Consider the following 15,993-nt stretch of genomic DNA (forward strand, 5'->3'; position numbering starts at 1 on the left):
AGGCGGTGTGTAGAGGGGAAGTGGACGTTGCCCCCGCTGCTTCCGTAACCCTTTAGGACCGTGCGCATCCACCACATTCCTTGCAATGCTTGAAAAGTACCTCAGCTCCATTATTGTGCCCTACTTGTCACAGTTTGTGGAAAACTTGGATTCGAAACAACTAAATGTTGACTTGTGGAATGGCAATGTTGTGCTCAAGGATTTAATGCTGAAGAAGAGCGTGCTTGAGGCACTAATCCAGGGCGATCCCATCGGTGATAACTTTTCTTTTGAGGGTGCAACGAAAGCAGCACCAACACCTGGTGTGAACCCGGCTCCGCGCCTTCCGTTAACGGTACAACGTGGCATTTGTAAGAGGGTCAACCTGGTGGTACCGTACACACAATTGCGATCGAAGCCTGTAGTTATGGAAATAGGTGAGTTACTTATATGTGTCAAGGGTAATACGGAATGCCGTGACGTGGTGCTGAGTAAGGCGGCAAAGCTCGACGCCGCAGCAGCACGGAAGTCACGTGAGCTGGAACAATTTGAGGCAGAGCGAAGGCGTACGAGGGAGAACAACGCAAACAATAGCGCTGGCGCAGCTGCTGCCACCAGTGCAGGTGCTGCTGCGGACACTACAGAGAAGGCACCGGGAGCAACCACCGGGGCCTCGGTGACTCCTTCGGCTACGGAGAAGGGGAAGGGAAAGGACGGTTATCTCTCTCGTCTGGGGGAACTTGTAGTAAATAACATAGTCATTAAAGTTCAGAGTGTGCATGTTCGTTACGAAGATGAGGCCACTAAGACTGTGGCTGGTGTGATACTCGGTGATGTCAGATTGTTTACGGTCGATCTTTTCACGGGAAATGAAAAATTTGTCGACCCTGTAGGGATGCGGCGCATGACAAAAAGGTTGGAGTTCGCCGGCTTGCAGTGCTATTGCGACGACCCAGCGCGATACGAACTGAATCCCCATGGTTTCTTCATATCGAGGGTTAACGATATGTCAAAGTGGGTGATCGCGATGAGGGAACGTGTCGAGGAAGGTGATGTTGAACATTCAACCATCGTTGGACCCGTGAAGGGTCATGTGGATGTGAATTTGATCTTAAAAAACTTTATTAGGGACCTCATTTGGGAACCGTACTTAAAGGTGCGGATGAGGTTGGATAGTTTCCAGTCGAAGTTTAATCGTGCCCAATACCTTACACTAATCCGCACCATCTCTTTGTTAAGCAACTGGACCAGTCTAACAGAGGTTTTGTCGCGGCGGCCAAACGCACCAGTTACTGGAAATGCTTGTGCATGGTGGCGCTATGCAATTAAGGCAGTACGATCTGTAACGGCCGCCCCGAAACGTGAGAGATTGTTGCAGCGCATCTCCGAAGTCTGCATTGTGGACTACCACGTCCTCTACCGCGATGTTGTGAGGAAAACTGAGATGTCACCGGAGAAGCAGCGAGCATACCGCTTTATTACCCGTTTCATGACAGTACCTGACATGATTGCCGGTCGAAAGTATGTTTATGCACAACTGGCCAACGCCATTCAACTCAAGCGCAAGGACACCGAAGCAAAGAAGGCCGAAGCGCAACCTGCTGAGGAAGGACCCAAAAAGGGGGGATGGTTGTCTTGGATTCGTCGTCAGCCTAATGATCCGGAACCTCAGGAGGACGAGGAAGCCCGGGCGCTTGAGGAACTTGAGCGGGAATATGGTCTTGATCCTGGTGAAGCAAATGGAAGTGATACAGGAGAAGAAAATGAGGAGGAGAAGCTACCGGAATCGTACTGCTGGTTTGATGCTCAGTTCGAACTCTCTATGCACCACACCACTCTCTATTTGTCAAAGACTCAGAAACTTGACTTGGTACTTCATGATGTGGGTCTCTTAGTAAAAACTTTTAATGCCCCAAACTCCGTGCAGGTACGAATAGTCACAGATAATCTCACATTGTCGAACCCAGTGGAGGATGAAACGCTACGAGAACGGTTGCCGTCGCTTGTTGAAGGTTTGCCCTTCCGTTGTGGTCCAAGCAGTGAGGATCTTGGCGTGGTTACTGAACGTTCCCGTTCGTGGAACAGTGTTCCACTACTGGAGTGTAGTGCTGCGCTTAACCCGGTAGAGCAACCCATTGAAGACACACACCTTGATTTTACTATGAATATGCGTCTACTTCCGTTGCGCGTCGTTGCTGATCCGCCAACTATCGATGCTATTGTGCGCTTTTTTCATGTTCCCAAAGGGCTCGACGTTGGATATGTTGTGGGTAGGACAAAGGACTTTGCGCTTACGGTCGGTCAAGCTGCCTCCACCGAGTTGCGTCAGGCTATGACTAACACAAAGGGCTACAAAATCTCTTTGGATGCTGCAGGACCTCACATAATTTTCCCCAAAACTCTGAGAGGGGCTTTGGATGAACCAGCGCTGGCTGTGTCATTAGGGCATGCCATGTTTGACACGCAGCCCTTGACAGAGACTGAGAAACAGCAACGACTATTAGCGGCGCAGGCTGGTGGGCAAAATGAAGAGTGGCATTATTATTCTAGCACAGCTGACTTCTCTAAATTCTTCATCGAACTCGGGACGCTGGGGTCAGTGTTGGAGCGACAAGGCAGTGGTTTCATGCTCGTACCGGAGATAGCGTACTCTGCTTCAGTATTACAGCTTATAGACAGAGATATGGCTAACAACCGGGAGTGGCTCATTGTGCGGATGGTAGTTCCCAAGTTGTGCATGGCGTGTTCGGTGGGTCAGGCCCATGTCCTGTCGAACATGGTAGAACAGTGGGTCGCGTACTTGGCCGCTGCCGGAACAGAAGATGACAACGATCCGGTCGCAATGCCGTCGGTAGACACTGCAGTGCTCGGGGCTGAAAAACTTTTGGCGGCGGCGGGTTCCCCTGGAGGAATAGGTCCAACTGTTGGTGTAGGAGGTTCGACTTCAGCGGGCGCACCCTCCGCCGAGGGGTCATACTTCAACTCCTGCACAGGGAATGCATCACGGCCTCGGAAAGCGAAAAACTCGGAATCGGATTCGGATGACGCCCTCGCGAGCACAGCACCGGTAGTAGCCCAGCGGGCGCAAGCAGACTTACCGTATGTTCGGTTACACGCCACAATCGAGGAACTTGGTATTTCTATTTTTGAGGATGACTTGGAAACACGACAACCCCTTGTTGCGCCTCGCTTCACCATGGCCTTCAGGACAGCTCTTATGACACTACATGTGCGCACACAGAAGCAGCTGCTGGAGATGGTACTCAACGATCCGTATTGCCTTGATGCTAGGGAACCGGATCACCTTATAATTGCTGGTCCTTCAATCCACTGTAACGCAGAAATGGCAGCAGACGTGCCCATGCATGTTGATATCGTGATGCAACCTCCACTAAAATTTTGCCTAAACACGTCGTGCATGGAACTCCTTGAGGCGGTGGTCGACATCACAAACCTCATAGCCACTACTTCGGATGCCATTCCACAACTTACGAGGAGCGACGAAGATGGTGTAGACACCGTAAAGTTTGAAAGGGGCGCAAAGATTCCCTTTGACGTTATGCAGGAGTTGCAAATTAAGCAAGTGCAGCATATGTTCCGAATGCCAGATACACCTGTGGTGCAGATGTCACTCCGCATTGCTGGTATCGCAACAGTGGAGTTGATGGAACGTTGTGTGGAGAGGCAACCTTCACAAGAGCAATCGGCAGGAAAGGGTGAGAGGCAACCAAGGGATTACCCCATAGCGTACGCCACCTTCAAGGAGGTGAACTTATTCTTGAGGAAAAACTCCGTCACGATGGAAGTCAACGGTAGCGTACAGCAGGTGGAGGTGTCACTCTCCGAAGTGCACGACGTTTCCCCATCAAATCGCGTTGTGCTGCAACGTCGAGTAGCACCACCTCATGCCTCGCTCATAAAGTCCAAGGTGACACAACCGTTGGAAACTGGGGCAACGGTAGCAGTAGCCGCAATGACACCAGGGTCTGGCAGCGGCCAGTTGGCTTCTTCGCAGGAAAACTTACCACCCAGACTTCAGTCTTCAGAGAGTGAGCAACGGCAACATCTTACGTTCACGTATCGCACCAGCCGCCCGGTGATGCCCATATTTCAAACTGGTGCCGATGGGAAGCGTAAATTAACCAATGTCTCAGAACTGCGGTTTTCCGGCTTTGCGGAGTTAGAATTCAGCTCCAGCGACATACATTTAGACATTCACAGCGTCATGGTTCTTTCGCAATATTTTTGTACAGGTCTCTTTGCGGAGTTGTCGGGTCTTTCGTTAAGGACGCGCTACGACGGTCGAGTTCCCGCTGGGCCGTCACTAATTGAACCACCGCAGCTGCTGACAAGCGTGCGAGTGTTTGCACAGGACCTGACATTCAACCTCCCTGTCGATGCGAGAGTGGAGAACGACATCGAGCGGTTTCGTGTTTCAGTGGATCATGTTGCGGTGCAAAGTAGCCTTCTTTCAGCTGAAGAAAAACAATCTATGAACATTTCCCTGCGCGAAATACGCCTTCTGCACGGGTTTCCCCACGGAGTCGACGCCGAACGAATGCAATCAGCGGAGGAGGGGAAGGTGTTAATGCCGACAACATCGCTCGATGTCTCCCTAAAAAGCCCACTTGATCAGTTGTCTGATGAACCGCTGCGTGTTGAATTGCGGGGAGATGAACTGGTGCTTGCCCTAACAGAGGGAGACATTGTGGATCTGTGCCGCCTTATTAGTGGGAACCTAACGCGCGCGCCTCCCCCACCACCACCAGCGCCCCCGCGTTTGCAGTCGCTTACTGGAAGTCGCCGTGAATCCTCAGAGGTAGGCGATGCACGACGGCCTTCCGTCGCCGCTTGCTTGCCGCAAGAGATAACCGAGGCGCAGAGTGGAGCTCATGTAGTGTGGCGAGCCGGGCGCTTAACACTGTCGCTGCTCGACACATCAAGTAGTGGCGCTCGTTTTCGTCTTGAGGGCAACGGCTTCACTTTTGATCAGAGGGCCCCTGGCGGTGAACTCAGTTTGCGATGGGATAAGCTTGAACTGCACGATGTTTATGAAGAAACGTGCCGGGCGACGATGTTACTATGTGGTTGTGGCCGCGTCGAACTGGGCAACCTTCCGGCCCCATGGTGTGATCCGTGCAAGGGAGCAAACAAAGAAGGAATGAATGACCAAGTTGACAAAATCAACGCGACGACAGGGGACGGTGCTAGTTCCGTAGACTTTGAAGATCTCACACCAGAGCAATTACATCAATTATTGCAAGAACAACTGAACCAACCGCAAGATTCTGCATCTGCCGGTGGTCTTTCAAGAGACTTTGTAGATATTCAAACACTTGTCGTTGACTTCACGTTGGAGCGCTTTGCTGTTTCAGACCAGTGGCTTGCTGTGTACGATTTTGTTTGCAATCAGGCGGTAGTTGAGGCACTGCAACACGTAGCGTCGACGGATGATTCTGCTCCTCCGCGGAGGCTGTGCCAAGGGTTCAAGGAACCCTCTGAGGGTATGGAAGGGGCCAAACCATTTCGATGTATTGTGACAACGCGTGCGGTCAACGTGCCGTTCCTAACGATTTCGCGGGAGGAGTTTCTTGAAGCGGATATCACGTCATTGCACGCCGACGTCATAAAGTATCTTAATACCACGACGGTAACTGTTAGAATGCATGACTTGGTGGTACGGCATTCTGCCTCAGGTGAGCGTGTGCTGTTTAAGAAGCACGAAACCGACGACTTGCATTTGTCCTCGTTTGACAACACTCAGGAAAATCTTCTTCTGACAGGCATAAACTCAGCGCGCTCTCCGCGTACGCCTGCGGGGGGGACGACAACAGCACCAGCTGCTGCATTAACTAATCCCACAACAACAACTGCTTCACCTAATCAACCCGTAGGGACAGCCACCCCAGATATTTTAAACCTGAGGTGCCATATTGGTGGAACACCTGAAAACCCACAACAGCGTGTAAGAATTGCAGTAGGTGAATTGGCAACTCTCTTTTCCGCACCGCTTGTTGCACAGATTGTGGAATATTGCGCGCAGCCAGACCAGCCAATAGCCAAAATATCGAATTTGGGAGTTATGCGGGAGCAGCGCGAGCGGCTAGCTCGCGCTGCTGACCAGATGGTCAACAATGGTGCCATACATGTCCAGGTGTTATGGCAGCAGCCCTGCATTATATTTGCGGGGAACGCGCAAGAGTTAGCGAACAAATCGCGCAATATTGAGGCTCATCTGGGTCTAATGGGGTCGGAAATATTATTTGACAAGCGGAGCGGAAGCTGCACGGTCTCAACTAAAGTGGTTGGAGTGTCCATTCCGGAAATGTTGGAGGAAACAACAGTACGCTTAAGATACAAACTTGAAGAACGCAACGCAGACATCTCCGTGGTCGTAGACAAAGCAACGGCGCTGCTTCATCCAGTGGGTGTAGAGAAACTCCTTTGGGTTATTCAGTGGAATCTCATGGTGCCACCCGATGACAGTGGCAACAGTGTAGCTAATAATGTCACGCATTCCGGTGCAGTTGCGGGGGCTTGCGAAAAGGAAGGAATTAAAGAACCAAATGTTCTGAACGATCGAAAGGAGCAGGTAGTCGGTGAGCGCTCAACTGATCTAGTGGAGGAACCCATTACCCAAAATATCCATGTAGAAGCCTCCTCTATTGTCCTTGCAATGCATGATGTTTTGGGTTTGCATGTGCACACAACCGCACTCGGTGGGCTCAAGATTCACGTCAACGCTGCTGGGGATGTGGATATTGCCGTTAAGTCTGTGACAACAGTGGAGCACTTTACCAACCAGCGGCTCATGGAAGCCTGCGGTGAAGGGGCTCTCACGGTGCACGTGAAGAGTGCGGAGAAGACAACTTCTGTCTGCATGGCCGAGGTTAATTTTAGGGTGGTGCCGAAAGCGGTAGGAAGTCTTCTCAACATGTTATTGTCTGTACAGCTTCCGCCTTCCTTGCCGTCAGTATCAGGGGTCCCTACGACTGTTTTGCCATCAGAAACCGGTTGGGAGCATCGACTTTCTGTTAGATTAAATTGCTGCCGAACCCTAGCTCTTCATGACGGTCAAGAGGTATTTCTTGCCGAGTACAAGGATTTGAATGTTGATTTGTGCTCGTTTGCCGACGCGTCAAGTACACTCACCGTTTCGATTGGCTGGCTCGTCGTCCAGAACCTGTACTCTAAGAAAGTGAAGGGATCTGAATTAATGCTACCGATGGATGGGGAGGAGAATGGGTCCCCTGCCGTCATTGATTTTGTGCTGACTACATCGCCCCCAAATAACAGAAGCGTCACTAGGGATTGTGATTGTGCTGCTGCACCCTGTTATGTACAGCAGCTGCGATGCCGAATTTCCTCTTTCTTGATTGTTTCGGTGCCGGATGTTACATATGCAGCTGTCCAGGTAACTGCAGATATATTGGGAAACATATCAGATGTAAACCGTGGGAAAGCGTACGACTACGTAGCGGAGAAAACGGCCCAGCAGATACGCGAGAGACAGCAACTAACCGAAGTGGAGGTGGCCATCGGACGTCCCTGCATTAAGCTTCTCGACGCTGTTGATTCACAAAATGTGGTTGAGGTGTTTCTGGGCGATTTTGTTGTAAGGAACAAATTGCGCTGTGCTGCTGCTCAGGGAAGTAACGTAGCAATGTGCGCCCCACATGCTGAGGTGTTTTCGCTCAGTATAAACCGCCTATCTCTTAACATTCTCGGTGGGTCTGCGTTCAACCATAGCAGCAGCATCGAGGTGGAGTTCTCTCGGTTAATCACTGATGATGTCATCCCTACTGTGGCATCAGATGAATCTGTTGGGGTGCCAAATGATGAGATGATGAGCCTGAATGTTTCCGTACCAATGCTGTCTGCGAGGTTAACGGAGGCACAGTTGAATACCTTACTTGACGTAGTGGGGGCCTTTAGCTCTTTTGGCTGTTCCCCACCTGTTTGGGGAGATAGTTGTGGGGCATTTCCATCTTCTCACTCACAGGGGGCGAGCGGTCATCACGACGGAAGCATGAGCGCCACGAGTTTCCACACCTCTAGTGTAGCTTCGCCTTCAGGGGGGGCTGCTGGAAAGAGGCGGGCGAAGGACCCCTTGCTAGGACTGCAGGTGCAGGGGGCTGCACATGGTTGTGGACTACCCACAGGCGATGTGAACGTAACTGCCGCAACAGCTGATGGCACCATAACCAACTCTGAGTCTGTCACCAATGAAGTTAGCACCTCAATGAAGGTAAGCGCTGTAATGCAACGTCTCGTCGCAAACATCGACGACAAATTTGAAATCACCGTTGACCATCTTACCGTGGAACAGGTTACCACGTCAAGGCTGAGTAGAACTGCAAACGGAAACGATAATTCGAACGCAGTTCCCGTCCCACCACTCACCAATAGCAACAGCAAATTATTCCTGGAAGGTCTGGTGATTCGGCACTGCTCTTGGGGTAGTTTCGATGACAATAACGAGAGGGCTTCTCTCTTTGCTTCGAGGGATGTTGAAGTTGCTTCTGTGACCGTCATGAGTGTCAACGGAAACAGCCGGGAAACTGATTCGAGCACCACTGTTCGTTTGGGATGCCTGCATACCACGATCACTCCACAGATCTTGGTCGATGCCAGGAACATATTGTACGGCCCGTTCTGCATGAAAGTTGCTCGAACCCCGCTTAGCCCCATTCCTATATGTCGTCTTACTGACGATGTTTATGTGCTAAAGAGCAACTTGTCACTCGACCCTACCCACATCCTCATAACAGGCAACAAGTCACGTTGCTCTTATGTTCTGGATCTCAACCAATATAAGTTGTGTCTCTTGGGTCCGCCAGCCCCGCACATTGTGTTAGATGACAACTGCGAACTTACAATTACTAATGGCTGCATAGTGGTTCCAGGCATGTACGCGCTCAGCTCCTTTGTTAGCTTTGGTGGTAACGCATCTGTGTTCACAACAAAATCGTGTGTGATTGAAAAAATAGCACACCACGACCGGGTTGTCGCAGCGGTCTTTCGCCCGGTCAGGCGTCGCAGCAGAGGCGGAGTTGAGTCAACTGCTGCACCTACTCATAAAAACATGGCGGCCCCATCTGTGGATCCCGCGAAGCAACCAGTTACTTCAATACAGCTGCCGCAGCAACAACCACAAGTGGGTGCCGTATCACTGAATAGCACATCAGTCATCCCTCAATGTCAATCAAACATCGTACCACGTCAGGTTAGTGGTGAAGAGGTGAGGTCAACGGTGAGTGTAGAGTGTAAGGATGTTATGCTACGCGTCATGGCTGAGGAAGCAGAAGACATAGGTGTTTGCATGTTTATGGCTCTGGATTTCACTACAACGCGTCAGCTGGATGATGGTGTACTGAAACAAAACTGTGCCAAAGTGACGTTGAGAGACATTCGCACATCCACAAGGGATGAAGTGGCGCTCCAACCCTCTACGTTTACTGTGGCTGTCGCCGGAACCGACAGGGTGTCTGTCACGGGATCTTTAGCATCTCAGGGATTGTGTCTACGCGTGTCGTTGGTGCGTTCTCTCGTTGAGTTAGTTAAGGACACTATGAGTGCTTTCACTCATGAAGGGGAAGTCCCAGTGTACCCAGTTAATGTGGAGCTCGAGGACGAAAACTTAAAACCGCTTGTCGATGTACCCGCACTGGGGGAGTGTCGTATATGCGAGATGCAGTGTGCCAAGCTTGCCACAAGTGAAGAGGGCCCTGGGGTATTGTGCTATCGTTGTTGCACAGGGAAAATGGCCCTACCAGAAACGAACGTGTGGTTTGCCGTCGACCCCGTTGACATTTTATTGCTGAGCGATAGCGGCGGTATGTTGCAGTTACGCTGTGTAGCCCCTTTTGAGACATCCTATACGGCGGATAAGGGTCTTCATACCCACATGAAGCTTCAGGTACGCAACCTCAATGACAACGCCGCTGTGTGGGAGCCGCTTGTGGAGCATATTACGATGACGTTTGGGGGCGATGTGCGGACGTCAGCATACTGGATTAAGGTGGAGAAATTCGACTATGTGTTGTCTCCGATGAACGTGAAATTACTAAGGAAGCTTTCAGAGGACTTCTCCCCCACATCAGAGCTGCAGAGACAACTTCGAAGGAAGTTCCGCGGGAACGGACACAGTTTACTTCAAACAGATGATGAGACCTTGGATGAGGTTAGTGGCCGAGGCACTAGTGCCGAAGTAGCAGAGGGGGTTTGTGATGATGGACATAAATATGTGGCGTATGTGGAGGTGCATAACTATTTCAGTGAATCTTTAGAGTTTGATGGACTACCGATAGAGCCACGCGGACGCTCCGTAGCAACGAATGTGAATAAAAATTATGGTACTTTGCGTCGAACACACAGCGTCAGTTCCGTCGGTGTGACTATCAACTGGTTCCGATCGCCTCTGTACGTACGCTACCCCGATATGGTGGTGAGGGTGCAAACGACGCTTTCGCACAGAGAAGGCTCTAAACGCCTCTTCCGTGTTGTGTCCCTTCGGTGCTACCCGGTTCATCGCACCGACATGATTATTTGTCTGAAGAACAACGTCAGCACCCACGTGGAGGTCGTAAGCGGCGTGCCCGCTGTAGGCCCGCAGGAGAGTTTCTACTTTCACCCGGACTTCTCGCTTGACCGAAAACTTCAGTTGCGACCTGTTCAGACCGTTGATGAAGAGTATACCGAGGCTCTTGCTGTAGGTACTGGTGCAGCCCCAACTTTGAGTTCACTATTGAGCGCCTCCTCCACCACGCTCCACTCCCGTGGCGTGAAACGGAGGGAGAAACTCTTTGTTTTTACGATACATGAACGGCAGGAGGACATCTGGGCCGGTACACCCATGTTTGTCATTTCCATTGAACCACATATTTGTATTGAGAACAACCTCCCATGCAGCGTTCGCTTCAGGATCCACAAGGACGGACCGGGAAAGCAGAACCTTTTCAGTTCTGTAGTGAAGGCAGCGGAGCGTGCTGATGTTATTCAGGGTGAGACAAGTGTGGACAGAGCGTGTTTTCACTTTGAGGTGCATCACGAAGACAAAGACAGCAATGGCGTAATATACTCGACACCGACACCAGTAAAACTCAAGCCGCGCACAACACATGTTGTTCTTAGGGCTCAACTAGGCGATTCACGCGAGCTTCGAATCAACGTGCGATGTAAGGACAATAAAATTGTGCTTAGCACGCCGTACTCTATCGTTAACTTTGCGCCGCTTCCGATAGAGCTACGGGAGTGTAGTTCTTCGGGCGTCGAGATATCATGCGCGGGGACAAATTTTCGCTTTTTACCAAAACAGATGAAAAGTGCGTATCCGGCGTCGCCCCAAAGTGCCGATGCGCGAGAGTTCTTTGTGAACGTTCACATCATGGACTACGAAGCGCGTGCTATTCCCCTTCACGTGCAAGACAGTAGTGCGATCGTGTTAGGGGAAAGGATGGATAAAGGATCGGCCGAGAGAGGCACCAGCAATCGCGGTCCTATACTCTTTCACCTAATGTGCACGATGCAAGTGGACATGTACGGCTCACGCTTTGTCACCATCGTGCCACGGTGGACCATTGTCAACCGAACACCCCGGGACCTATACGTTGCCCAGGCTTTGTTGGATGCGGCCCCGCCTGGGTCATCTTCTAGTGGAAAGGACACTCGCACTGTCGGTGGAGTGCCAGATAAAGTTAGTGGAAGGTGTTTCCGTTGCCGTTATGACATCGCTCAACATATACCTCCAAATTCCTCCACACCGCTCTTCGTAACGGCTAGGTGCTGCTCGGAGCTGGGCTACGCTGTTTTCGTGCTTGCGGATAAGGGTGCCCGGGTATATGGTAATCCCGTGAGTCTGGAAGAGGTCGCCAGTGAGTTAGTGGTGGCCCATGGGGTATGTGAGGGTGGGGAAGCTAAGCGGGCCAGTGTGGTTGTAGAAACATCTGTGGTAGTTGACGGACCATACACCTTCTTCACTGTGCAAGACCTTCCCGTGTCACCCTATATCCTTCTTAACCGAACACCGCTGTCGTTGGAGTTGCACGGCGCGCATGGCCATCGGCTGGCGCGCGTCGGACCCGGTTGCTCAACGCCGTTCGTAATGAACCCGCGTGATAAACCAACCCGCACTCGCATCACCCTCGAGTCGGGAACCTGGGACACAACCGCTACCGCGGATGTTGGTGAAGAACCCCCCAGATGGGAAGGAGAGCAGCCGACCCCCTTCGTCGAGTTCGACTTCGACAGACCCATGAGACAGGAAGAAAGGTACAATGAACTAGATATTGAGTATGTTGTTGGCTTTGGGCCATTCGGGCAGCAGATTGTCGAACTTAAAGTCGCCACCAGCGCCGGTATGTGTACAACTAGAGGCGCTGCTGGTGGTGGCGTGCTGAACCCCCTGGAATCAGACAGTATTTTGAACGAACGCTCCCTCCGCGTGTATCAGCCACCACCCCCGACTCCATTAGATGTGGTTATGAACTTGTCCTATGTTACCTGTTCGCTTGTGACGATGGACCAAGAAATTCTTCTTGTTGCAATCGAAGATGTTCGTTGCCACGTTACCAGGAAGGATACTAAGGAAACGGTTAATTTCACTGTGAAGAATATTCAAATCGACAACCAATGTGAGGAGAAACCAGTATATGAGGTTTGCCTTGTGGCTATCCGCGCCGCTAACGATGTGCAGTGCATTTCTGCCTATGTGGAACGTGAGATAGTTCCAGCCCGGGCGCTGCTTTGTGTGAATCAAGTTTGTCTCAACGTTGTTCCGATTGCTGTTCGATTATCTGATAACGTGCTCGTCGCAATTGCCAGCTTTGGGGCGCAGCTCACTGTAGAGCAACCCATGCGCGCTCAAGCTCCGACGGAACAGGAGCTCTTTGATAACGCCCCAGTAACCGTGGGTGCCATGAATACACGTGTAATCCTTCGGTGCATGGTTGTAAACCCGTTGGAAGTGCGAGTATGGTTCGAACGCGAGGCCGGTGGGCATGACTTCATTCGGGAGCATGTGCGTGTTCGAACCGCAGCATTGCTGTCCATGATGATTCAGTCATGTGAAGATGTACATATCAATTTGCCTGGCCTCAACATAGAGAGACGCTCCGGTAGTGCAGGTGTACTTTGGGAGTGGCTTCTGAAAGTATACTGGGATAAGTCCTATACGCTTATGGCAGGCTTGTTCTACCAATACGCTTCTTCTCTTCCGCTAATCGGAGCTCCTATCAAACTGTTCTCCGGTTTTGGCGCCGGTGCACTCAAGTTCTTCCAGGAGCCCGTCGCCGGTTTGCAGGAGTCACCAAAGGCGTTTGCCCGTGGCTTGGCAGCTGGCTCCGCCGCTTTGCTGAGGGAAACTGCCGGTGGAGGACTCGGCGCCGTATCAAACCTCGCAAAAACCGGTGCTAGCATTATAGATGTCTTTGGAGATGGTTCTCGTACCTCCTCGCGTAGTGGTGGAGCTGGAGCGTGTGTACTGCATGGCCTTGCCAGCGGTGTTAAAGGTGTTGTGAACGCGCCTGTGGAGGGAGCCACTCAGGGTGGTGCTCGCGGTTTGCTTTTTGGGATGGGTAAAGGAGCGCTTGGACTCGTGACTAAACCCGTTGCGGGTCTGTTGGCAGATGTTTCCCGACTGACAGGCACAGCGGCAAGGGCATGCGACTCCTCTCACCTTCCCAAGGTAAGGCGTCGAAGGGGGTTGCGTGAATTTCATGCGAATGGAGCGGTGGCCGAACGCAACTCGCTGCTTACCGTCTTTGAGTACGAGCGCGGGGAGCATGACGGTTCGAAGTGGACGGTTGGGTCTGAGAGTTCGTGGTCTGATGACAAACCGCAGTGGTTGCCGTGTACAAAGGAACAGATGCAACGAAAGCAGGGAGGGGGACCGCGGCCAGATATGTGGCAGGTTCAACGCTATGGCACGAATTTTGAGGGGTGGAAGTACAGCAAAAATTATCATGGTAAATATACCAGAGAACAGCTCCCGAGGTCGAAGGTCCGACGTCGACGTTGGGTGTCGGTAATCAGACCAATGCCCACCTCAGCCATACTCCGACTTGTACACATTGCTACTAAAAACCCAACGTGCACCTCCTCTTCCGATTCCGTATCAGATGGCGTTTTCTGCTCTGCACAACTCAAACATGGATCCGTGTCGTCGGCAACAGCATCTTCTTTTAGGGGCTGGAGTGGTTCTCCCGCGGACGATTCATTTCCCGGAACAAAATTTAAACCCGAGAGCCCCAAGGAGGCCTTTCGTACGGTGGTGCTCTACGAATACGAGGCAAAGGTTGTGTTTGTTTGGTCAAGCAGGGTTTTACCGCAAGGTCGTTCCCCGTGGGAGGACTCTGAGGGTTGCCGTGTGCAGCGCAGATCCGACTACAACCCCCCACACGGTTGGTCGTGGGATTCCGATTGGTTCCTCTCCAGGGGTGCCGCCGGTCCTGACGGATGGGAATACGTTGGAAAAGAGAGTCACACCTCTACCGAGTTGAGGCGCCGTTGCTGGAAGCGAAGGATCCGAAAGGTGCTGTAGTGGTTTTTGGTTCTTTGGTTTAAGCGGGTGAGGGTCGATTGGATGCTGAAGCAGTGTACGAAGGGGAGGGGGGACGTATAGCGGGGCGGGTATTTATATGTGAAACAGAGTACACTATGATGGCAATGGCGGGAAGCAGATAGGAAACCAGGTAAAGGGGGAGGAACATCTGAGATAATAAAATGATGGATGATGTGGGTATGTATGTGTGTGTGTGTGGAGGGGGAAATGGTACAGTGGCGCTGCAAAACTAGAGCCCTCGTACCCTTCGTCGCTTCTTTTGTTATCGGTATTATTGTTAGTAGGTGAAGCTTTGATGCGTAGTATTGCGACTGTGGAGGAATAAAGCGTGTGAAGTAGCGGACAGCCAGAGAGACTGTATGGAAGCACGGAAGGACGTGATTAGCTGGTCGCAAGTGCGCTTATATAAGTAGTATATATGCATTTATACACCCCCAACTGTTGTTGAGGGTGAATTAGGGCGGCCGCATTTAACGTTTTCTTTTTCCCGTTTCTCTCTCATTCTTTTTTTTTTTTGCTTGCTATATGGTTAAAGCGTCTTTTACTGTTTTACTTCCCTTTTTAGTATGAACACTTTCCCCTTCTCAGCCCTTCACTTGTTTACCCTGTTTTTGCGTGCCGTGAAGTGGGGGCGTTCTGACGGGTTTTACTCAGTCGTTGCCTGCAAGTGTGATTTAGGCACGTGTCGTTCTCTTGTAACTATAACCGTGGGGGTTCAGGATCCTTTTTGTTCTTTTTCTTTTTCTGTCTATAATTAAGTGAATTCTTCACATAGTTCCTTCACTTTCTCCTCCTTTCACTCCCTGTTGCTTTGCTCTTTACACAGGGGAGAGGAGAAACCTTTCGCTTTCCTTTCCATGTGCTACCATTTTTGGTAACCGTAGCCTTCCCACACTTCTCCAAAAGGGAAAGGTTGTCAGCGAGGTCGGATTCCGCGAATATTTTGGAGTAATCGCTGATATGTTTAAAACGAAGGGGAGTGGGTGGGTGTAAAAGTAAAATAGTGAAGGCGGGTGGGGAAAGACTATCTGAGGGGGGAAGAACCTGAGACTAGTGTGATATCGTTGTTGTTGTTGCTTTAAAGTTGATTGGGAGGCTTTCACAATTTGTTTTCCATTTTCACTGCTATGCTTCGCCCCACGGTGTGGTTGCGGTAACACAATGAATTTCATTAACCAACTCGCTTGGTATTACTCTTCTATTTTTCTTTCGGAATGGTCCTTGCTTATCTCATTAACGCGAACCTCTGACTATAGCATTGTAGGAGGGGGGGAAGGAAACAGAAGTAAAAGGAAAAGTAACGGAAGAGCACAAAGTAGGTACCACCAGATAAGGGTTTGTAACGTGGGAAAAGAATAGAGAATTACACGTATATATACATATCTATCAATATATATATATATATATATATATTCCCGCGTACGAGGGAAGTTGGAACGCGATTGCGCAGCATC

General features: G+C 50.9%; 2 protein-coding genes across 2 annotated transcripts; one reads left to right on the forward strand and one right to left on the reverse strand.

The window, feature by feature from the left end:
• Positions 1-85: 85 nt before the first annotated feature.
• On the forward strand, positions 86-14,518 carry TbgDal_VIII5560 (hypothetical protein, conserved; the record flags this gene model as incomplete). The annotated part of the gene is made up of 1 exon (XM_011777592.1): positions 86-14,518. One exon carries the CDS (start codon positions 86-88, stop codon positions 14,516-14,518), a length of 14,433 nt encoding a protein of 4,810 aa, XP_011775894.1.
• Positions 14,519-15,357: 839 nt separating this feature from the next.
• TbgDal_VIII5570 (hypothetical protein, unlikely) lies at positions 15,358-15,711 on the reverse strand (the record flags this gene model as incomplete). Its single annotated transcript, XM_011777593.1, has 1 exon — positions 15,358-15,711. One exon carries the CDS (start codon positions 15,709-15,711, stop codon positions 15,358-15,360), a length of 354 nt encoding a protein of 117 aa, XP_011775895.1.
• Between the last annotated feature and the right edge of the window lie 282 nt (positions 15,712-15,993).

The sequence above is a fragment of the Trypanosoma brucei genome, chromosome 8 (genome assembly GCF_000210295.1).
Source record: "Trypanosoma brucei gambiense DAL972 chromosome 8, complete sequence".
NCBI lineage: Eukaryota > Euglenozoa > Kinetoplastea > Trypanosomatida > Trypanosomatidae > Trypanosoma > Trypanosoma brucei.